General features: G+C 31.1%; 1 protein-coding gene across 6 annotated transcripts in view; it reads left to right on the top strand.

The window, feature by feature from the left end:
- LOC143232425 (RNA-binding protein FXR1-like) overlaps positions 1-25,082 on the top strand; it is a 72,457-nt gene that overhangs the window by 34,670 nt on the left and 12,705 nt on the right. The window contains exons 7-14 of one of the 6 annotated variants that reach the window (XM_076467873.1): positions 1,825-1,941; positions 2,284-2,457; positions 6,669-6,747; positions 7,690-7,799; positions 12,367-12,417; positions 12,573-12,653; positions 13,632-13,923; positions 23,642-23,779. In XM_076467873.1, the coding sequence (XP_076323988.1) occupies positions 1,825-1,941; positions 2,284-2,457; positions 6,669-6,747; positions 7,690-7,799; positions 12,367-12,417; positions 12,573-12,653; positions 13,632-13,923; positions 23,642-23,779 (1,042 nt within the window). The remainder of the gene's footprint in view (positions 1-1,824; positions 1,942-2,283; positions 2,458-6,668; positions 6,748-7,689; positions 7,800-12,366; positions 12,418-12,572; positions 12,654-13,631; positions 13,924-23,641; positions 23,780-25,082) is intronic. The other 5 variants (XM_076467877.1, XM_076467874.1, XM_076467875.1 and 2 more) reach the window with 5 other exon arrangements.

The raw sequence follows: 25,082 nt of genomic DNA, 5'->3' as shown, positions 1-25,082 counted from the left end.
GCCTGTTCACATCCTTTACTTTTGCTGTTGGCTTCAATTTCAGTGGCAGACTGCTTTTCTTGGCGAGACCATACTCTGTCTTTTTTTATTCCCAAGTCTTCCTTTCCCAGTTCCCTTGCCTGTTATGAACCTTAATGAGGTTTTGCATGATATTGTGCTTGTCTTGCTTGAGCCATTGATTTCCTGTCTTTTTCTTCTGACTTATTTCCTCTTACTTCTTTCCTACAATTACTGTTGTTCCTCTATATACTTCTTGCACTCTCTTTCACTGCACTTACCATTTTCACCCTGTGGACTGACCCTTTTATTCTCAGATTATGACCAATTTGAAGGAATACCGTACTTCACTCATGTTTCGTATTCTTTTCACTTGAACTCAGCTTAGTTCCTGTGTCCTTTTAGACTATTTACTGGGCCTTATTTGAATTTTTCCCTTTAGAGGGTTTCTGTCACTGTCCATATTCTTGTGCTTCTATGGAACTTCTTTTACAAAGTGAGTCAATTGACATGTTTGTCTCAGGAAGAGAATTGTTGTAAACCACATTCCTTTCATTTGAATTTAGTTTGCTGTCTTTTCTTCCTCTCATATGTCTCCATCAATAGCTCCTCCAGACAGGCATGTGAACTATCACTGCACATTCATGTTCTTTTCTACACTTCCTGGCTGTTTTAAAAGTGCTTTCTACCTGCAGTTGGAATCTGTCCCATAAAGTCTAATTGTAGAGTTTCGATGAGAATAGAAACTTATCACAAGTTCTCTCCTTTTTCCACAACTGGTTTCAACTTGTTGAGTTGGATGATATAATAGATGAACACACAAGGTACAGACGAAATGGCTGTGTGACAAATTGTATGCAAGTACTTGGCTGGCTATCCACCAGTTGCACCTCTCCTTGCAACAGAACTCTGACTTCTTTGTCTCTTTCATTTCCTATTTTGGCAAAAAGTAAACTGTTTTGTGATGGTACAAGTAGATAATTTGACTGTGGTATCATGTATCAACAAACAGGATGGAACTCATTTACAGTCGTTGATTCCCTGCAGTCTCTCTCTCTCTCTTTTTTTTTTATCTCCATTTTATTATGTCATTTCTGAGCTTGTCTACACTAGGTATTATGAACGTATAACCCAAAGTAAACTGGCTTCTATTAATTTAGTGGACCCTTCATATTTTGAATTTCCAGTGATTTTTCTTTTCACTTAGAAAATTCTCTGATGGATGCATTTACAATTTACTTAAATTAAAGGCTTTATGGAAGAAGAAACACCTTGTTTAGAAAAATATCACTCTGCTAGAGTGTGCTTTTTATGTCAAGTAATTGTGTGAGGCTTGTCTGCCTTGCACATTTTTCTCAAATCTACTTCTGAAAATAAGTTTCTGGCTCTTAAGCAACTATTGAGAATATATTTTACCCAGTTATATAGTTTCAACTTCAGATTGGCTTTCATTATTTCAGAATTAAGATTGCTTGATTTGAATTTATGTGTTAGGAATTAAAAATGAATTTCAAGCATATAGTTCATGTTCATTTTAGTTCTAAAAATGTTAAAAAATATTGAATTCAAAGTTTTTTTGATACAAGAAGAAAACTGTTTGGACAAAGTTACACTGATTGCTCACTTGTAACTCCATAGCCTTCTTTTTTCTGGGTGTGCTGCAAAAGTGAGATGTTTCAAATGACAGAAAGCTGTGTGTTTTTTTTTTTTTCATTTTGTTGTATGTGTAGATTGGATAATACACTTGAATGTAGAGCTTGAAGTAGTTTTGAAAGGGTTTCATAAGTTACATGATAATGAAACATTTTATCTTCCTTTTCTTAACAGGGGAGATCAGAAGCCACCAAAAAAAGAGCAATGTTATTGATAGAAATGCATTTTCGAAACTTAAGACAGAAAGTGCTTTTAGTCCATAGAACTGAAGAAGCCGCCCGACAATTAGAAGTAAGATGTTTTGATTTTCTGTTTTCATGATATTGTTTTTTACTTCTCAGAAATAAACATTTTGTATACATTATAACTTTATAACTTACATAACTCTATCTGCCAAACTTGCCTATTGTATTTCACTGGTAATAAAAAGAAATATGTGAAATTTTCTAGTTAATATTCTAATCATTGCAGAAGGCAAGCCCTAACAAGTAATTAGGTTGTAACATAAAACCTCTTTCTTTATGATCAAAGATTATATTTAGGAACTTGTTTGAAACATTGAAAATTCCCCATTGCTACTAAATTCTACTTGCCAATACTGTGTCTAAAACTCTTTTTTTTTTTTTTTTCCAGAACACAAAGCTGCATTCTAATTCAGGATATGTAGAAGAATTCAGTGTTAGAGATGATCTTATGGGTTTAGCTATTGGAGCTCATGGGGCCAATATTCAGAATGCACGTAAACTTGATGGTATTACAGGCATTGATTTAGAAGAACCTACCTGCACTTTTAAAATATATGGAGATGTATGTGTTTTGGTATTTTTAGGGTAAATGGCATGTAAACATTAATTTTATGTCAGAAGTCTTAACTTAAATGTAATGGTGTATGTCAGGGATCACCAGACTTTTTTCACAGAGGGCCAGATTACTTGGGGAATGAGAAGTGCAGGCCACATGATCATTATGTTCAATACTCATAAGCTAGAACAAAAGCTCTCTGTAAAAGACTTAACACTAAGTTTAGGCTGCCACATTAGCCATGTGGGAGTAGCATGCAATGCACACATACAATAAAAAACAAATAGAAATACAACCAACATTTTTATTTACCAAAAGGTTATCAAAAGGTGACATTAGCAAAAACATTGCACATTGTGAGTGCATATCTGAATTTCACTAAGCTGCAAAAAAGTTAGTGAGATTTATAAAATTGGCATTTGGCTTTCAAAATATCTTCAGTGTTTGGTTTTGAATTGCTGCATCCAATCATTAGAATTGCTTTCAAATGTTCACCAGTCAACCTTGATTGATGTACCGACTTCACATGCTTCATTTTTGAAAATGCTTGTTCACAGACATAAGTTGTTCCAAATACTGATGCCATACCAGATGCGAACTGCTTCAGCTTTGGAAAATCATCTTCAGGTATGCAGCTGTAAAATTCAATAAGTTACTCCTCTCTGTGTTTTGCTTTCAACAAGTCATTTCCTTGCAAATCGATGACCTCCAGCTGAAGTTCCACTGGCACGTCATCAATGACACAATCAAAAGGAGAATGTCACTTTCGATTCTGTCGAGATCCGAAAATCTCTCCAAAATATGCTTATTTAAATCACCAATAATCTTTTTCTGAAACTCCAGATTGACATCTTCTGTGATTCCAGTATGAAACTCATTGAAACACTGAAAATGAGAGAGGTTTCCTCCTTCCAAATGTGCTTCAAACAATGACAGCTTTCTCTGAAATCCTTTAATGATTCTATAGAGATCACAGAAAAGGTTATTCTTTCCCTGAAGTTTTAAGTTCAATTCATTCATGTGGGATGTGATGTCAACCAAAAATGACAACCAGGTGGGATCCGACAGAAGTGAATCGGCTCTATATTTCTCGATAAGAAATATATATCTATTTCTCTTCTCAGCTTATAAAAACGAGACAAGACTTTACTGCAGCTGAGCCACCTCACCACCGTGTGATAAGGCAAGTCACAGAAATACAAATCAATTTCTTCAAGAAACGCCTTGAACTGGCGATGATTAAGTGCATGACCCCAAATGAAGTTCACTGTAGAAATGACTGGTTTCAGTATGCAAGAAATATCTAAGTCTTTTTCCACAGAGTGTTTGCTGATGTATGATGCAGTGTATGAACAGAGCGCTTGGGATTTGAAGATCTTCCAACTGTTTCCTGATCAGCCCCACCAGACCCTTCTTTACTCCAGCCATGATTTTTCCTCCATCAACTGTTACACCTCTAAACTGATTCCACTGAAGGTTATAGTCTTACAAAGTTTTACGCACTTCCATGAAAATGTCTTCTCCAGTTGTTTTTCCATGCATGCTGCAAACTGATACTAACTCTTCCGTGATCTGAAAGTCCAAATTAACACCACAAATGAACACGAGAAGTTGTGACGTACTTGAGAGATCAGTAGACTCATCCAGTGCCAGAGAATACCATAGGAAGTTTCTAGCTTTTTGGCGTATCTGTAATGAGATGTTTTCTCCAAGTTCTTCTGCTCTCCGACAACTGAACTTGCTGAAAGACTGATACTTTCAAAGAAATTGGCTTTTTCAGGACTCAGCTCAATTGCTACTTCTTTTATACACTCTTTGATGAAGTTGCTGTCAGTAAAAGGTTTTCCTCACTCTGCCATCCTATGCACTATTTTGTAACTTATACGAGTGACAGATTCATTTTCAGCAAACTTTCTCGTGAAGAGATTCTTTTGAGGTTCAAAAAACACGTTTCATGAATTCAAATTTCTCAGAACGGAACTTTCCTGAAAATTTCAAATATGTTGATAGATGTTTCATTTCATAGTGACACCAAAGATGGCAACACCTTCGGTGCATATCACACCAGTAGCTTTCTGGTTTTTGTTTCCACAAAGAAGTACTTTTCTCCTCATTCTTCATTGAAAGCACGACACTCAGAGTTCACTTTTCTTTTTTTAAAAGCAGCCATAATGATGGGTGAAAAAATACAGGATCTGAAAATGAAAAACACAGAACACTGTGAGAAAAGGATTGTACTGGTCCAAGAACACACAAACAGAATACATTGAAATCTACGTTTGCCATGACACTTACCTAAGAACGAGTTACAAAAGCACATAACCCGACAACTAAGAGAAATGAGCTTGCTGAAGCGGTAACCCTAGGCTGCTGAATTTACAAGACAAGTCGATACGACGAAGGTTTAAGTTTGTACTTGTTTTCGAAATCCTAAAGCTTTCATATATATGTGCCTCGATACTAATAAACAGGCAGCAAGGACGAAAGAAGAATTTTCCTATTGGGTAAAAATGCTCGTGACAGCCTTGTTTCTTTTTATCATAACGTCTTGTGTTTGTCAGTTTAAAGTGACCATCGCTGTGATTTATTTTATTATGACAGTTGGACATTTGATGAAATGTCACTTTTTATTTCCAAGCGGCTAACTGCTGGCGGGCCAGACAAAATGACCTCAAGGACCGTATCTGGCCTGCAGGCCATAGTTTGGTGACCCCTGGTGTATGTGATTAAAAAAAAAATTGTTTGAAAGCAAATATATTTTTAAAAAAGTATAATTAATTTACAGATGCTTTTTTCATTGAAAAACTGTAGTAGTAGTAACTCTTACATTTGTCAAATATTTTTTTTTTATATTTAGCCTAGAATCAGAATATTTCAGTTTGAATAAAATGTTAAATATAGTTTATGTAATAGGGACAAAAGTGAGATATGGAAACCTTAACACCTCCAGGATCATTGTGCACCTTTCAAGTGTTGAATGCACACTTGCATAAAATGAATTTTAACATTTAATTGAACATTTTATTCTGACTTCATCTCATACAGTGTTTATTCAGAAATACTTTAGAATTTGTTATTATATAATGTATGTTTGTGTAATTCACCAGGAAAAATGGAAACAGTGTTCCAATCTTCATTCTATGGAACTTCAGAGGTTCCCACCTGTAAATAGTTGTTAGTTTTCTATAATTTCTCAGCTTACTCCAAGTGTAGTTTCATGTTTAAAGGATTCACATGTGAAGTCTACAACACTTAGAAACAAACCATAGATTTTGGAATGGTTTGCTGGTTTGATTTTCTTTTCATTCTTAAAGCTGTTTTGTTGTTAAATTATATCTTTTCGGAAGCTACAGAATTTATTCTATGACAAGACACCAGGTAAGTTTAGTTACATTTACTGAGTTTAGTATAAAGTGATAACAGACTGTTCTGATGAGTTAAATGTTGTGATTCTTCATATAACTTAGTACATAAGAATCAACAGCTGACGTTATTAGTGCATCCAAAGAGATTAATCCTCATTTTGAGATTACAAAATAATAAATGCTTACATTGTGGTTTATAACTGTTTTGCAATTTTCACACAATTTTGAAATTTATATAATTTAATTTCAAAACTTCATTGAGAAGGTTAGATAGTATCATAAGGCTTTTTCCCACAAAGGCAATCATAGAGCTGGTTTAGAATTCTACTCCTGTAGTGTTTTGATGGACTGTAATTATGGAGCTAGAAAATGAACTTAAGTTGTAGCTAAAATGTTTTCTGGTACTGAACATGCATGGTTACAAAGCTATTTGTGAAAATATTAAAGTTGTGTGTTTAAAACAATGACTTACAAATATATACAAATAACATATTTTATATACAAGTTAGAGATACAACTGTAAGATACATAAACTTAATTGATAAGTTGCAGCAGACATGCATATGTAATTCAAGGGCAGGAAATTTATTAAGGTTTATTTGACAGTTTAATTCAAAACATTTTACTTGGTAACATATTCTTTGAAATTATGTTGGTGCCAGTATTTTTTTTCATACATTCATTTGCATTCTTTTTTTTTACTTTGATTTATGAATACCACATATCATTCATGACATATTTTCTTACCTAATGTATTAAAGGTGTTAATGTTCTCTTGACAGTGTGTAAAGTAGTAATGGAAAGAAGAGCTATCATTAGTGTAATGTGACTAATTATTTCTTAAACCACTAGACAGAAGAAGCAGTCAAAAAAGCTAGAAGTATGCTGGAATTCTCTGAAGAGACAGTTTTAGTGCCTAGAGTATTAGTTGGTAAGTAACACATAATTTCAATTATATTCTTCAGTGTTTCCGAAAGAGTCAAGCCTAATTAGTAGGCTTGGTAAGGCAAATTTCAGAAGTAATAATTATACTCCCTAATGTTTTAGGCAGAATGTATGTGAGCTTTCAATGTATTGTTGTCATTGCAATAACTGGTTGAGAAGTGTAGATTGAAGTTAACATGCATTACATTGTTCTCTTAGGAATTGAACACAGTGCTTTGATTCTATAAGGTTGTGTGCTATCTTTATCATGGGAGCTTAGTGCCAAGAGCCTTAGTTTTGTATCAAGTGATGTTTTGTTATGTTGTTTTTACTGCTGCTAACTAATTTTAGTGTCTAGAGTCTTAATAAGTTGATTATCAATTGATATTTGGTTATTTTGTTTCCACAACAGTAAATGCTAAGAGTAATAGCTAATAAATGTGACATGAAGTAAATGTGTAATAGATTGTTTTCACAGGTGTTAAATACTAGGGCCTTGATTTTTAGATGTCAAGCTGAATATCACATTGTTTTCTAAAGTGTTAATTATTCTTAGTGTCTTTAGTCTTGGTTGATAAGCTAATGCCAAGTGAATTGATACAGGTATTGTCCACAAGAACTCTATTCTAGTTCATCTAGGTTTAATGATAGATTTAATCCTTTAATAATAGTTAAAATAAAAATAATGCAGGCTTGTGGTACACTTTTACAAACTTGTTTATGATTCCATTTTATGACATTGTTGAAAGTGTAATTGATATTTTGAAAGGCATATAGAAAGTATTTGTTGAGTTATATGATTTGTTTCAAGTTTAATATAAATTTTAGAGTATTAATGAATCCCTTTCAAACGGGCATATTTTTCGTGTGTGCATGCATATTAAAGCTATAATTCCCCATGGAATAAAAAATTTTTACAATTTGAAGAAATGTGACTGATGTTTTTCAGGAAAAGTCATAGGAAAAAATGGTCGAATCATTCAAGAAATAGTGGATAAATCAGGAGTAGTGAGAGTGAAGATAGAGGGTGATAATGAAAACCAAATTCCACGGGAAGAGGTGAAGTATTCTCTGGTTTAGATGTCAGCTACTAACAAAACTGTTAAAATTTGTCTTTTCTCTGTTAGCACAGAAAAATACATATATGTTTGATTGGATTTATTCCCAAAAATAATGATGTTTTTAAGCATTTCTTTTCAGATATAAGTATTATTTAACCTTCCTGTTAACATAAAAAAGAAAAATCAAACATGTATGGTTAACAGTACTTATGTAGGTCTTCTACTGTTTGTTTTAAAACTGTGTATCTGTAGTGTATGGAAGAAGTAACCTAGAGAATAATTATGATACATTGTAACCTTACACAAGATCTATTGATACATAGTGTTCTAATTTTGCTTTTAAAAGGGTTCAGTTATTAACTTTGTAAGTACAGTATCTTCAAGAAAGATTAGCCCCCCAGTGGAATATCTTCGGACTTATGACACTAAAAACTAGGTTTCAGTACCCATGGTAGGCAGAGCACAAATAGTCCTTTGTATAGCTTTGAACTTAATTACAAACAAGCAAACAAAAACAAGAAAGATTATATCATTCATATGTGCTACTATTTATGTTGTAAGCAAGCTATGGTATAGCACTAATATAAAATTATTACAAAAACTTGACAAGACACATCTAGGCTAGAATTTTCTTATTTTGTTGAGTGTAACAAGCCAGACATAGATATGTATCAGTAACTATCTTCCTATGGGTTTTGTTGAATATATAAGAGACGAATGCTTCAAATGTATGTTAAATGTGTATTTCAACAAAAAGAGCGTATTAGAAATTTATCCTTTTAATAAGTGTTTCTTATGATATTGTGGAATTAAAGAAAAAAGAATTGTAGAATTGTAAATATGAAAAAATGTTATAGTACCTAGAAATTTATATTTTCCAAGTGGATTATTTTTATTGTTCTTTTAGAAAAAGTTTAAATAATTAAAAGAAAAAATTTCCAGAGAGACTTTCATCCATTTTAAGGAAAAGTGTGAGAAAGAGAATGCATTTATGTATTATAATTTATCTCAGATGAGTCTCCATTTTATTATATTAATATGTATTAAATTTATGATATTTGGCAACAAGATTGATACACACAGTCTTCTTTTTTTACATGTATATTTTAATATACAAATAAAATAAATAAAATTTATAATAACAGTTATTACTAATAGTTATTACAAATGATGGTTTATATACCAGAGTTTTAAAAACACTACAGTTTTGTACCTGGTCTGGAATTCAATCCTTTTTTGATGTTCACAGAAAACAAATTAATTCTTTGTTGATACACCTGTTCACTTCTTTTGATGGCTAGGTAAGCTTGAGGCACCTGTAACAGTATCTAATGTTCTTGTAAAAATACTAACGTCCGAAGTTAGTTCACTGAAATTAACCGGTTTGTAAAATTTGAAATCTGTAAACAATCCTGGTCAAATTACATTTGTAAAATTTTTTGATTCATTCAAAACAGAAGTGCCAGTGTGTTTTGTGTTTGTACAGATTTATTACACAAGTAAAGTATGAAAAGTAGGTTTTGTGTTTGTACAGATTTATTACACAAGTAAAGTATGAAAAGTAGGTTTTGTGTTTGTACAGATTTATTACACAAGTAAAGTATGAAAAGTAGGTTTTGTGTTTGTACAGATTTATTACACAAGTAAAGTATGAAAAGTATGTTTTGTGTTTGTACAGATTTATTACACAAGTAAAGTATGAAAAGTAGGTTTTGTGTTTGTACAGATTTATTACACAAGTAAAGTATGAAAAGTATGTTTTGTGTTTGTACAGATTTATTACACAAGTAAAGTATGAAAAGTAGGTTTTGCAATTATATTTTGTACTCTTGTGTTGGAATAAATAAAATAAGAAAGTCTTACATATTATGTTTTGTTTGAAGAGGGAAAACTTATAACATTAGCATAGAACTGTACAGGAGCAAAGACCTATAAATGGTCACTCAGTTAATTTAGGTAGACTTTTAAGAGGTAAATTATGATTCAGTAACTATGATGTCTTCAGTAAGGTACAAATGAACATGTTTAGAGATTGAGGAAACAGATTGGCCTCATAGTGCATAGCAGTCATGAAGGTTTTAGCAGACTACTGACATGTTTGCATAGTGACTGAGAAAAATAAGTGATTTCAGAGTGTGTGCAAGGTATTAAATTTGTTGCAAAATTCTGTGAGCATATTTACAGTGTGATGAAAACAATGATTTCTGAGTATTTCCTGGTCATGAAGTGTTTAGCAATATATTACTGAATTATTTTGAAAGTTTTAATGGCTCAGAGTTTTTGTGTTGCTAAGAGAATGATGTTTTAAGATCTACAAAGCTTTTCTCAGTATAGGTGAAGATTTATGTAAAGGAAAATAAATTTTATGTAATGCTAACATATTATAAGGTCTTTAATCATGATGTCTGAAGTTGGACTCATTTGAGTGTTGAGGGGAAAAAAGGAAAACCAAAGATAAAAAAAAGTAACATAACAATGTTTAAAACAATGTAGGAATCAACCTACAAGGTTGTGACAATCTACCTTGTGACAATCAACCTCAAGGTTGCCCTAGAAAGAAGAATGGTGACAGATTAATCTGAATTTAGTGAAAAATAATGAGAACCATTGTGAATGACTGACTGACTATAATTTATTGATGATAAAATATTGTAAGAGTATTCTCAACATATGCAACATTCACATTACATGATATGCAAGACACAAATTGCTTACCTAATCCAAACACAATTGTTTACTTACACACTCTTCAACTACTGTGTCTACTGGCATAGTTTAAAAACACACACACATGAAACAATTTTTAAGAGCCATTTGTTCCTTAGAAGTAAACATCATATTTTCAGAATACTTTAATGGGAGGGTGGTTTTATGAATGATGTTACAGAGTCTTACATACTTAAGTTTTGTATGAATGATGTTACAGAGTCTTACATACTTAAGTTTTGTATGAATGTTGAGATCTTATGCTATTTTTACAAGTTTGTTTATATTAATATTACTTTCCTTTTTTGAAGTTTAACTATTCATAACATACAGTTTCAAATAATACAGTAAAATTATCAGCCTTAGATTCATATTTAGTTGAAGATATTTTTCTTGTAAAAATAACAGTTTTAGCTTGTGTGAGATATGATGAACCTCATTACCAGAATACCATTCTGCGTTTTTATTACCAGCAGTTTTATTCTGTGATTTTATGTAGCAAAACAAATGTAAACTCAAGTATCTCAAAAGAACATTGAATTTAAGTGATTAATCATTTAGATTGTACAGTTTAAAGTTGTTAAATCATTTTTTAAGTGTGAGTAAATAGTTATATAGTGTTTTTAGAAATTCTGATTTTTATTTCAAGTCTTTCAATCTTCTTTATTTATGCAATTGTTATCATAGTAATTATTATTATTACTAGTGGTAATGCTGCTCTGTGTGTGGCTGTTTGTTCCAGCAGTTACTAATCATAGTATTCTCACCTCATTGAAGGGATTGTAGAGAAAGTGAGCATTTTCTTAATAAAAAAATAAGGATATTTATGGGAAAATTGTTCAGAGTGTGCTGATATGAATTATAATGTTTCATGTATTTAAACTGGTAACCTTTATTGAACAAACAATTTTTTTGAAGAACTCCATTTTTTAATACTATATTTACAAATTGCTTCAATGTTCAAATATATGATCATCTACCATGATTATATACGAGGTGCAAGTCATGTTCTTGTGAGGAAAGTACTTTATTTAAAAGTGTGTTCTGTGATAAGAAAGTGGTTGTTGCATGTACTGTAGTTATATTTCTAATGGTCTGAATCTTGAATACTTAATGTGTGTAATATATTTTATGGATTTCTACTGTTGTGCCTTTTAAAGATGGCCCCACGTTGTATGTATGTATATGTTATTTTTTTGTTTTCAAAATAGAAAATGCTAAATCATTCCTGTGTTTATTAATCAACTTCTAGTGCATAGTGGTTAATATAAATTATTTTCAGACAAATTGTTATGCTTTGTATCTTACCTTCAATTCAATAGTTGCTTGATTATTCTTGTATATTAATATGAGAATCCTGAATATACTGTGAAAAATATTATCCATATCAAAAGCTTGTTCCAGCTTTCTAAGCTGTTGCTGATTGTTTTTTACTACTTTAAACATGTTTATAAATTTACTGTTATTCTTAGATTAAATTAAAAATAAAATTGTGAGCTCTTGAAGAATAATGCCAAGCAGATTCTCATTATTTATTTTCATTATAGCCATGGAAATGACATTTTTGTATATTTATTTTCATATTTACACAAGCTTTTATGATGTTCACCAACTAAGTTGTTCCTTTTTCATAGTTCATTTGTGTTGTTTTTACTACCATTGATAATTTTTCAACTTAAACAATATGTATTTTGAATTTAATCTTTTATGGCAGTTGTTGCAAGATGTTCGATAATTTTGTATATGATGCTGCTGTAGCAGAGCCTGAAAATATCTTGTGGATTTAAGGCCTGTTGTTTAAAACCACATGGGAATGTTATGTGCAAATATTGCATTGTTAATTATGACCTTCTTTTTAGGAATTCAAGGAGGTAGTTGCTGATCAGAAGTGGGAGGATTTTCAGTTTGAGGTACTAAATTAATAAACTTATTCAGTTTTGTAAATGCAGAAATTTGTTGATCTAAATTGATGTTTTAACAAGCCTCTTTTTGCTAATTAAGAAATTTATGCAGTACAACAGGTTTATTAAGAATGGCTTCTGTTGTTTTTTTTTTCTCATTGTAGGTTCCCTTTGTTTTTGTTGGAACTGTTGAGAACATTACAAATGCTAAAATTCTTCTCGAGTATCATTTAGCTCATTTGAAGGTAGGTTTGCTGTGACTACAGGTTTATTGGTTTAGGTATGAATATATAATTTTATCATGTATAGGTGTGTATGTGTATAGAGAGCACATTCAGTTTTGAAACTAGTGGAAGTAGAAAATCATACAGCTTACAATCTATGTGTTCTTCCATAATTATACCAGTAGTTTTATAATCCATTCAAAATTATTTGTGTTTTTTTTTGTTTGTTTCAGTGAATTTACTTTTATTTGACATTTGCTGTTCTCCTCACCTTGAAAAATGTTTACTGCAAAATTTGAATACTTTATTATATTTGATCCAGAGTAAATCAATTATTTAGTATTCCTATTTGAAAAATTATAACTTGCCAAAAAATGTTTGCAACAAAAAAAGAATTAAAGATGTTTATTAATAATATTGCATTTTGGTTAAAAACAAAACTAATGTAAATTGATGAGAACCAAGGACTACCCTTAGTAATGAAACTAAAAATTGGAAAATATGAAGTGTTAAAGTTAGAAGGAGATTATAATTGAAAACGTTTGCTCTAAATACAGAAGTATTGATTTTAAGTGATGAAAAATGTTTTTCTGCTGAAAGTGTAATAGTACTTATATATTTTAAATTTCAAAAAGAAATTATTTAAGTAATTCATTTTGTCAATGTTTTTTCTTTTTTTTGGAATTTGCAAGAGCTATAAGAATAACAGTAGTTAATTTGAGAAAAACTGATACAAAATATCTGATCTCTTCTGTAACATTATTTCAGTAAACTAGTGTAATACAGATGATCCAGCATACTCCATCTTGGCAACTTTATCATTTTTAATTTAAACACGTGTAATTCAAGCAAACAGTTATCAAAGTAAAGTGTATTAAATATAAAGGATCAAAAGGTTGTTAACAGTTTCTTGTCCAGCTTTTATATCTGACACAAAAGAAGTGTTTGTATTTTTGATCACCTATTTTACTTTAGAATTTATTTTGCTCCCTGATGTAGGAAGTTGAGAAATTGAGACAAGAAAAACAAGAAATTGATCATCAGCTGAGAACACAGATGGGTAGCATTTTAAATTTCCCAGTACCCCGAAGAGCAGGGCCTGATAGGGGTTATAATTCTGACATGGATGTTGGCAGGGGACGTGGAGGAGGACCTCCAAGAGGTCGTAGCAGAGGTGGAGGACCAGGACAGGGCCCTGGCCGGAGATGGGCAGGAGACTCTCGCTACAATAACAGTACTGGTACTCATCCTGCAACTCTCAGTGACTACATCCCTAATGACAAGAGAAGTGGTGCAAACACAAATAACAGTTCTCAAAGGGGGGGATCTGCAAGTGGCTATAGAGGTGGAGCAAGGGGGGGAAACAGAGGAAACCCAAATAGAAAGTAAACTTAATCTAAAAGTGACTATGTGATTGAACAGACTTTGACTTGGATTTGACAACAACTACAAAATTTTAACACACAGCATTCTGGATTTTGCTGGTGTGATGTCATTAATGTTGAAATTCCCAAATTTTTGTTTGCTTGACAATTACTAGGTTCATGTTAATACAGTCTTCGTGTGACATTCTGTTTCCCCTGTTGTTTCTTCTGTAGCTTTTGCACATAAAAAAGTAGCTGTTAAAAATAAGTTTGATGTTTCACCCATGTTTTCCTCCTCAGTCAATTTTAAAGGAAAAAAATTAATGAAGCAGAAACAGCATGACATATGTTTACCTTGAAAGCATTGAGTTCAGTAATTAAACTGAGATTTAATTGGTGGTATAGCTTGCTAAGTTGAATGAAAATAATTGACATGCTAAACATAAGGATTATTGAGATGTTACTGAATGTTTGATTTACCTGTGTTTTTATGGCTTTCAAGATAATTTTACACATTCATGTTGTAACATCTTTGGTAGGTAGCACATGATTTTCACCATTTAATGATTTGAATAAGTACTGTTTTTATAATTTAATATATTTAATCACAAGTTAGAAAGGTGATTATGTACAGACAAATCTTTGAATAGAATTTCCTACTGGAATGAACCAGGAGGTCTATGCTCCTAAACATATTGATTTGGCCAATATGAAACGTGTTTAGAGGAGTCCCAGTCTTCCTACTAATACTAATAGTAGTTTAAAGGATTTAACTTACTTTCTTGCCATTTTGTTCGTAGTTTTTCTGTATGCTAGATTTTCAGTCTTCAAAACATTCGTAAATTTGATCAGTATGTCTAAAGCTTACTTATAAGAGCTATATACTTTTCAACAGAGATTAAACCTAAAATCTGAAAACAAGAACAACAAAAAACAAAGCAAAATCAGATGTAGTTGTGTAGTTCATAGTGTAAATGCTAAGTAGGATTAATTATATTAACTGGATATTTCTGAATAAGTGTCTAAATGCATCATTTATTTTAAATTGTGAGACATCATTTAATGAGTTTTTTCATATACTTCCTTTTGCTGTAAGTTTAATCCATTTGATTAATATTAATACAATTCACAGTTACCAGTTACCAATGGAAAAGTTCTTTAAAAGAATATTTCTAATAAAGGTGTAGTTAAATAACTTGGCTTTTAAGGTAGTGTTGTCATACATTAAAACTAATTCAGCTAATTCTGTTAACTAATAGAGGACATTAACTCTTCTGAATGTTAAAGGAGTAATGAAGTTCAGTTTTATTGGTTTATTATTATTTGCAAGAGTGTCAAGTGCATTAACATATTGTATTACAAGCAGCCAAATTTTGTACCTGCTAGAAATATCAAAAGTGTTATCTTCTTTATGAACCATCATTTGTCTCTTAAACAGATGCTGATATTTGACTTATATGTACTAATATTGCTTAATTTGTAGAATCTAGTTCTCTTAATATTAACATATTGAAAGGAAATTCACAAACATGTAACAAAGTATGTTTTGGTAGAGAGCATCAAGAATATTAAACTGTTATAATTATTGTGGAATTCTTGATTACAAAAATTTTACTATCTGGTTTAAACCAATAATAGAGTGTTAAAAAGTAAATTTATAATGGCCTTGAAAGTAAGTTGTTTATAATGACCTAGACGTTACATCTTGGCCTAATTTTTACATCATACAGTGTATTTAATGTTGGTAAGTCTAGGTGTGTTTACAGAAATAAGATCAGAAAAATGTTATGAGAGTTCTTGTTCAGCTTTAGACTTGTAAGAATTTTTTGTTATTCTCAGACATGCAGAGAGTTTTTATCTGTAACATCTAGAATTGCAAGATCTTGAAAAAAAAAACAACTTACTGAGAAAAAATCTGTGTGGCTCACTAACCGTATTCTAAGTCAGGAATTGGTGGCAAGTATATTTGTACCATACCATCAACCTGCTTGTAGTGTGCTATTGTTGGGTTTGTTGATCATCTGTAACCTAACTAGCATAGCATGATTATGTCCAGTGTTGAAATTATAAACTAGACTAATGACTATTTAGTAACATACTGATGATAATTTGTCAGTACAAAAACATTTATGGTGTCATTAACCTGGCAATGTCTTGTTATCCTGGAAATGAGAATAAACTCTTGCTTACTCCCAGGTGAGTGAGCCAAGCAGACATGAAAGGGTCTTGTGACCAAATGAGGCCACATCATTGTACATCATGGTTGTGAAGCTTTCGATTTGTTTTGACATTCTCCCATGGCTCCTCATTTATAAACATTCAGTTCATTTTTGTATTGAGAGGTAATTTTCCTCTTGTTGTAATAAAGCTACCAAGATTGAACAATCCCAGATGGAGTCCTGTTCCTTTCTTCCTAACTTTGTAGTGCCTGATGCTGGTTTAGACCCTTTCTTCCCTGCTTGTATCTCATTCACTGATAGTAATAACTGAAAAAAAGTAAATTTGAATTTTATAACTTATTAATTCTGTGTCAACTATATTGTAATAGTAAGTCTAAAGTTAAGAGGAGAATCTGTTTTAATGAAAATAGGGTTGAAAGGGTCTTTCCAGTTAGTTACTTTCTAACTCAATTTAAGCTTTAGAAAAAATATTTGGTTATGAAAATTTTCTGTTCTTTCAGCCATGTTTTAAACAAAACTTAAAAACTGACAGCAAAACAAACACAATAGAAATTTAGTGGGAATTGCTGATATTGTTTTTTAAAATTTTCTCCAATTTTACAGTCTATTTAACTAGTATCAGAATATATGCTTGAATTATTTTATAGAAAAAATTAAATTACTAATGTGGAACACAAAGCCTCACATGAATGATGAAACATATCATGCAGCCGAAACACCTAGCGAAATCACCATATTTTAACATGGGGCTGTCAACTAAATTTATATATATAAAAGAGCAGATAGTCAGCGAACAAATTTTCACTCCTGGTATTTTTTTTTTTTTATCATACACAAGTAGCTGAAATAATTTATTATATTCCTTAAGTTTATACAATAGAAGGAATTAGATGTAACTTGCTCTTGAAGTTAGAACTGTTTTTTGTTTTTTTAAATGAACACATTATGGTTAAACTAATTTTCTTATGAACTCTGTGAGTTGTAGTCCATTTTCCCCATAAATTTGAACAAAGACCCAGTTGTTTAACATTAAATGTTCCTTAATATTCCTATTTTTTACCAATGCATTGTTCTTTTGAATGCACTTAAGTGTGGTGTAGTAACTTTGCTAAATTGTTTTCATAACCTTGGCAGTATAACAAATACTTCGTTTTAAGATTGGGAGCTCAGTTACTTTGGGAAGGTAAATTTTGAATTTTCTCGTACCATCCACAAAATTGAGTAACTCATGTTTTTATTGTTATTTTAGGGAAATACATGAGTTTTGAAAACAATAATGATTTGTTTTAAAAATAATGACAGGTATCTAAATTTTCTACTTCAAAAACATTGCTTCATTTGAAAGTTGTAATCATATAGAAAGTATATGTCTTACATTTCTTGAGCTTTATTTTTACTGTATTTTGGCATTTCATTACGTGGTACTACAAATTATTATAAAAGATAAATAAATAAACATGCCTATCATCAATAAACATATTGAGAACGAAAGAGCCAGAAACGAAGGGGTATGCTCGATTCACGATCATGTTTCTGCACCATAATAAGGTGACTCAGAATAGTTTTTTGGACTTCTTGTGATTGTTCTTGATGTGAAGGTGGTATAAAGGGAATAGTAACATCATTAAGAGGAAGTGAACCAATTTAGCTTGTGCTTGAAATATTTTACCAAAATGTAGTGTTTGTTTTGTGAACAACATTTTTCATGCTTTTGTATATAACATTATTGATTCTTTAGTGATTATTCTAGTCACTTACAAAACAGAGGTTATTCCAAATAATAAACCTTGGATTGTTTTGTCATCACTTTTTTCAGCATCATCACAAAGTTCTCTTTGAACAAAAAGTAAGGAAGGGTAACACATTCTCTTCCTCTGTCTTCTGGTTTGTTTGACTTGTGTACTGAAAAATATAATCCAAATGTGTTCTGGATAGGTGATTCGAGCATGCCTTAGCATAGTTTTAGCATGCAACCTAATTAAAAGATTCCATAGAGATTTTTCGTAACCCTTAAATTAATGACTTCTTTATAAACCATTCATTACTCATGGAGTCTACAGTATCATATTAAATAATTTTTATATGTTTGTAATGTTAAAGCACTGAAGGAACCTGAAGAAAGATTAAAATCACTTCTTTTCTGTGTGATATGTATATTGCAGACCCTAACAGCACTTAGTAAAATCCTAATATTCATGGTAATTTTGTTCAAAATAAAATGTTTTGTAATGTGATCCTGTAACAAACAAAATCCTGAATCTATAAGCAGTATGATGTGTAAACCATATAGAAGGTTTAACATGAAGAATGAGCAGATTGGGGTCCTAAAGCAAGTACTCAAAAGTCAGGAGAGAAAGAGAATTGTACAGTAAGGATTGTCAGTAGCACTGGGACAGTGTAACCAGGTTGTCAACCAGCCTGCCAAGATTTTGCCCAGTGTCCTCATAGCCCTGTCTGCCCACTGTAGAATTATAAACATTGAATTAATTGGAACAAAGGATTATTTGATTTGGAAATATTTTACTCAGAAGGGTTGGGTAGCTGCATAGCCCCTAAAATGTTCTACAGTACTTGCATGTAGTGTGCTACTGTACTAATCTAGTAGTTTTTGTGTCACTTTAGTCCCAAGAACTTGCACATATAGACCTAATAATGTACATAGTGTGGTCATTTCATTAAAATGGTAGCATGGCTAGTGAAAAATCACAGTTATGAAATAAACTGTCAGAAGCATTGATATTAGAGAAACTAGTTTTGTTATGTTTGTGCATCCTTTTCATTCTGTTAGTAAAACTGGTCAGCAATGAATTTTATTAGAAAAAAATTGAAAACCAACAAGAATTTAACACACAAAGGATAACTATCTAAAAAGAATAGTCATTAAAAGTTATCTTATGTGAACAAATGACGTTTATGTTTCTATGTTTTGTATACCTTATGCTCATAAACTTGTGTTAACAATTCCATTTTCACCTGCCCCCAAGTGGCTCAGCAGTAAGCCTACAGGCTTATAATGCTTAAAAATTGAGTTTCAATACCTGTAGTGAGCACAGAACAGATAAGCCCAGTGTGCTTAAATATGAAGAAATAAATCATTTGTACTTGTGGAAACTTTCATACAGGATTGGCATTGTGTAATGTCAGTGCTTTGTTTGTTTTTTCATCTTAAGATGTTCTGCTTGCAGTTAGGTTATTTTTAACGGTGTTGGATGTTTGTCAACATAACATGGATGGTGTTGTGGATTGTAATTGTGCCAACATTTTATATTTGGATGTGGTTTTATATTTATGGAAGACGTAACAAGAATGGTATGAACTATAAATGTACAGACATTTGAACTTTGATTTGGTAATTGAGAGTATGAATAAAGTAGGTTAAAGACTACTACCTAGAAAATAAAATTGCTGATAAGTTGCCACCTCTGCATAAAATTACCAATTTTGAGTAGAACATCAGTATTTCTTAGGAAGTATATTATAAGAATTTTATAGTAGTAAAAATAAGATAAATTGACTATATATATTTTTTTCAAAGGCACAAATAGTTTTAAATGTGTCACTTGTTACAATTAAGTTAGCATGGTAGAACCAACAGACTGTTATCACTACTTATCATACTGGTTTGATCAAGACCATGGGAACAGAGCTACTTGATTATTTCCACAGTTTTGAACAACAGTGGTTAAGTGCTTTTATGTAATTTTGCTCATGGCATTGTTGTACAACTATTTAAATGGCTAGAAATTGTATTTCACTTAATGAACTAGGATTATTACTTGTTAGTGTTTTTTGTATGCAGATAAGGTAATCAACTTAAAATTGTATTCTGATGTTATCTGATACCTATGTTAAGATTTATATATTTTAATAGTATTTTTATTCTATGCTAATCATTTGATATATGATAACATAATACAGTTTTGGACTAATAAGTGACAGCTTCATATAAAATATGGTAAATCTTATTTTCAGTATCATTATTTATATATCTCAAAGTAAGTATATTTTGAGTTTAGTTAAAAGTAAATTAGTTATGAGTAAAATATACATCAGTGAAAGCAGTTCTATAGTGCTTATTAACTAAGAGTATTTGTCAGGTATTGTGAAAAGTATAGTAGACACAAACCAGAAAAAAAATACCCTTTTCTTCAGTTTTTGGGTATTTGACAGTGAAATAAACATTTTTTTTAGCAGAAGTTAAAGATCTGTTAGGTTCATTGTATAAATTTTTACAAAAGTGATCACAAGTCAATTAGGACATTTTGTGGGAAAAAACACACAACCCAATCTTGTTTTTCTTGATTTGAAATGAAATTTTTTTGGATACTTTTAGTGGCAAAAAAAGAAGGTATTCTCCACACTTTTGGCATTGGGGCTAGAAAAAAATTATTTGAAGTGGTAACATGACTGAAATCATTTAGTGCATCATAAACTTAATGGCAAAGCATAAGGAGCTTGGAAGTCTCCATATGACACACTGAGGTATTCAGGAGCCATTTAGAACCAACTTCGTAGATGTTGTACAGCAAGCATAGTAAACTTAATATTATTCCTGCAGCTGCTCTGAAAGTGTTCCTGACTGTTCATCTTACTGTTGATTATCATGATGCTTAAACCTTCCCAACAGAATCACAAGTGAAATTATTAGTATCTCAGTTGATAGCTAAATACAAAAAATGATAGCAGAAATATAAAAGGTTGGAAAGTAGTTAATAAATTATGCTGAGAATGTGGCTTTATTAATATATATACTAGATTTACTCCCAAAACTAGACCTTAGTACTAGCTAGTATAGAGTCTTGAGGGTGCTGTATTTCACTTAAAAATTTATACATTAACAAATGAAATCTTGTCTCAAAAAGGTAGATCTAAAACAAGTCTCTTCAGAGTTTCTGGATTGAACTATTAGCATTCAAAAACTTTTAGTATAAAGGGATGTGTTAAAATTATTGTACAGATTCTTGTAAAACTTTCTGATTAATTTTCTAAAATCATCTCGTAGTTTTCCAGGAAAATTGATAGGTATATTTTATTAAAATCATTATAAAACTAATAAACTGACAGATCCATTTTTTATTACTTCTAACATAGACTTTATTAATCAAAAAGAAAAATTTTATGTTGCAGTTTATTTCTTACTACAACTAAATATTTTTTTTATTTTTATGTACCACTAAACATTTTGTTGCATCTTAATAATCAGTTTCTCCTGGAATAAAAAGAAAATTTTTTTTGAGTCCAATGCAGCTTCCAACTAGGTGCTAGTGATAATTCCCTTATCTTTTTGTTGTACTTTTAGGTTCATACCTAAACTAATAAATTCCATTTTTGGTTATCATACCTCCATTTTAGGAATGTAAATTTTTTATTGTCATTACAAAGAACTAGAATTAGATTAATTTTCTAGGTGTTTGCAATTTAAACCAGTTTACTGTCTACATTATTATTTAGGTTTGTAACAGAGCCATGTAAATATTTCTACATTATTACTTGGAAATATGATAGTAACAGTAATGGATCTAGGTGTGGTAGAAGTTTTTACTTGGGAATGAAAGTTATGGGAATTGGTAACCTCCCCTGGTAGTGTTCCAGTGAATAGTTAATGACAGTTTTAGGGATGAACAAAACATTTAAAAATTGGGAAATAAAATTTTTGTTTTACTTCATGTACAAATTCATAGAGGATAGTTTGTCTTAAGTTATCTCACAGTTAATAGAAGAGCTTGCATTTTGAACTGAAGGATCCCATGTCTTATTTTCAATGCAAAGCAAATTACAATTCACACTTTTACATATAAGAGAGACAATGCAGCTCACTGTTCAGTTAAGAGTAACCACATCAGAAAGCAAGTGCTGGTAACCGGTTGTCTTCTCTAATCTGGGTTCAAAATAAAATGAGGATTACACCTGAAATATAGGGATCTCTGATTTTAACCCCTCTCCTTTTTTTTAATTGATTATGCTTGGAAGTTGCCACTGTAAAAATAAAAATCTAGATTGCTTTCTTTTATTTGTACAAAACTAAGGTTGTTCCAGTCATAAATATTTTTGTACATTGTAAATTAAGAGTGAAGCTACAACAGTACAGTGAGGTTTTTATTTTATTGTGAAAATATAGATTGAAATCTCATGAAGATATTATTGCTGCAGATGTGCCAGCCTTAAGAAATACCAGAGATTAGACTACTTCATTTCTGCTTTATTTGTAATTTTCAACAGTGTGCTTTGTACAATGAGAATAAACCAAAAACTGATTAAACTTCACTAACAAAGGGATAAAGTAAAAGTTCTGCTACTTAGTCATGTATACAAAGGATTTTGAGAGAACAATTTCGTTACTTTGTAAATATGCAGTAGGTCTGTAGCTTTCATATCTAAATATTTACATCAAAACTATGTAACACTAAAAATTATTCTATTTAAACATTCAGTAGGAGGGATAGAGTTCTGTCATGTGTACATTAACACAAAAGAGTTTCACCTAGTGTGCCAATAGTAAATTTATAGACTTACATTACTAAAATTTGGACTTTGGTTCCTTGCAATAAACAATGTATATGTGTCACTTTATGCTAAAGCAAAGTCAACATTGTAATTTTATTTGTGTGTTTAAGTAAACTAGTATATTTAGCTGAATTCAGTATTTTAAACTAAATATGTTTACATTATCATGCAGTTGGATCAAAAAATATATTTTTACTTCAGTGTTTGTTATTTATGTGTTCTATTTTTTTCACATAATGATCCATTGCAGATTTATGGTATTGTAAGAGCAATCAGATATAAAACCCCAAACATTTGTTAAAGGAATTGAAATGCACTAGTAGGCTAATCAGCTTCAGAAATGGAAAAAAAAACAAAGATTGCTAACATCGCTTTTTTTTGTTTGATTTTACCACTTATGCATTAGTTGCCATGTATATAAACATATCATTTAAGATAACCCTAGTTCCTTTTTTGCAGCCGTGTTTGAGGATCTTGTTTAGCAGTTGCACCTATATGTAATATATTGAATTATATTGTAGAACCTTGTATTATTATGCTTATATACAAATTAGGTATTTGTAAATGAATTGTTAACCTATAATTCTATATTAGTTTCAACTGTGCATGTACAGTGATCCCAGTAAGAGGGGTGGGTATTCACAGACAGTTTCTTTTTCAAGTGTGTAAGAATCAAATAGAATGTAAGCACTTTCTTTCTAGTTTTGTATTTTTCATCTTTATTAAAATTATATACTTTTTGCTTTTTTTCTCAGCTCAAAATTGTGTGAATGAAACAAATGATAAAACAAATTTTGGTTTTAAATGTGAGATTAAATTTTATGCTTTACAGTGTGAATAACTGATTTCTGAACCAATCTATTGTAAATGGATAATTTTGTATTTAAAATATAATATTTTTACTTTAAACATATGCTCAGTGTGTTAGGTAATACTGTGTACTTTGTTTTAAAATCTTTAGGATCATATAGAGAGATGTCAGATGATGGCAGGGTACTGCGTCTTCCACCTCGCCAAAGAGGTCGTCGTCGTGTGACAGATGAAGATGAATCAATTATGGACAGTCATGAAGCATCCAGCATTGCTAGTATGGATAGGGGTATGTACGAACTACATAAAAGTTGCATTTTTTTTTTCCATGCATAAATAGGTTCACTCTTGCTAAGTACAAGTGTTATTTGGTTTTGCATCAGATATAAAGCTCAGATATTTTATCTCTGTTGCAGTGTGATATGTTTATTGCTGTTATGTGCTTGTAGAATTAAGCTTTACACAGAGAAGTAACAGATCTGTTTTATAAGTATTTTGACCAAAATGGTTGGGAATATAAATATGAACTAACTAAGTGGCAACTTGAGAATAATAAAAGCACTGCTGGACATCAAGTTCAGGAAGACTAGCAGGTTCATGAATTTGTATTTTTCCAACTGTTTAGTGTGTGAAACATAGAAACAAATTATACGTGAAGTAATGAAGGTACATGCAAATTATTTAATAATATAAATCAAAATTATTGAAAGATCATTATGAGAAATTGTGAGCATTTTATTTTACATCATGTTCAACAGAATGGTACAAAATATTTTTTTTTTTCAGTTACTAACATATTGTGTAATGTTTGTTATTAAAATTACACTTTACATATGAATTATATCATTCTAAACAATGGAAGTTTTAAAAGTAACTGAAATGTGTACAATAGTTAAACATTTAGAAATAATTAAACATGAATAATAATTTCTAAGTATATAACTAAAGCACTTAATACCACTATGCTTAAAATATGAAGGGGAAAAAATATAATGAGTATGAATTATTGAAAATGATTGCAAGTGACTTAGAGAATCCATTTTGAGATATAAAATTCATAATTGTCTTTGGAATAGCTGCTTTTGGCAGGGTAGTTTCATGATAAAATGGATGACTGTATTTACCAAAAAAGTTTATATTAATGCCGTTGTAACTACAACCAAGCTTACTTGTACAACATGAAGAGCTTTTCTGCATTGACTAAACAACTGGTAGAAATAAGTTTTGAAACCTGGCTCCATATACCATCAATGACAGTTGTTTTGTTCTTCCTATATCAGAAATAACACTGGGATTCAGATGTTTTGGTTATCTGAAGCTAGTTCATTGTGTGTGGATACCTTGTAGATATACAGTCATGTGAAAAAATTAGGACACCCTATGAAAGCCTGTGTATTTTTGTAACATTTTTGGATATATAGATATTTAATCTCAATTTTAACAATACTGAGAGATTATAGGAATATAACTAAACAATTAAAACTGAAGAAAAGACTTTTCAAGATCTTCTGTAAATGTAATTCTACAAAAATGCATATTCTAATTGAAGAAAAAAGTTAGGACACCCTACCCCCCTAATAGCTAGTGTTACT

The sequence above is a fragment of the Tachypleus tridentatus genome, chromosome 11 (genome assembly GCF_004210375.1).
Source record: "Tachypleus tridentatus isolate NWPU-2018 chromosome 11, ASM421037v1, whole genome shotgun sequence".
In the NCBI taxonomy this organism is placed as follows: Eukaryota; Metazoa; Arthropoda; class Merostomata; order Xiphosura; family Limulidae; genus Tachypleus; species Tachypleus tridentatus.
This window is presented reverse-complemented; position numbering and strand designations above follow the sequence as displayed.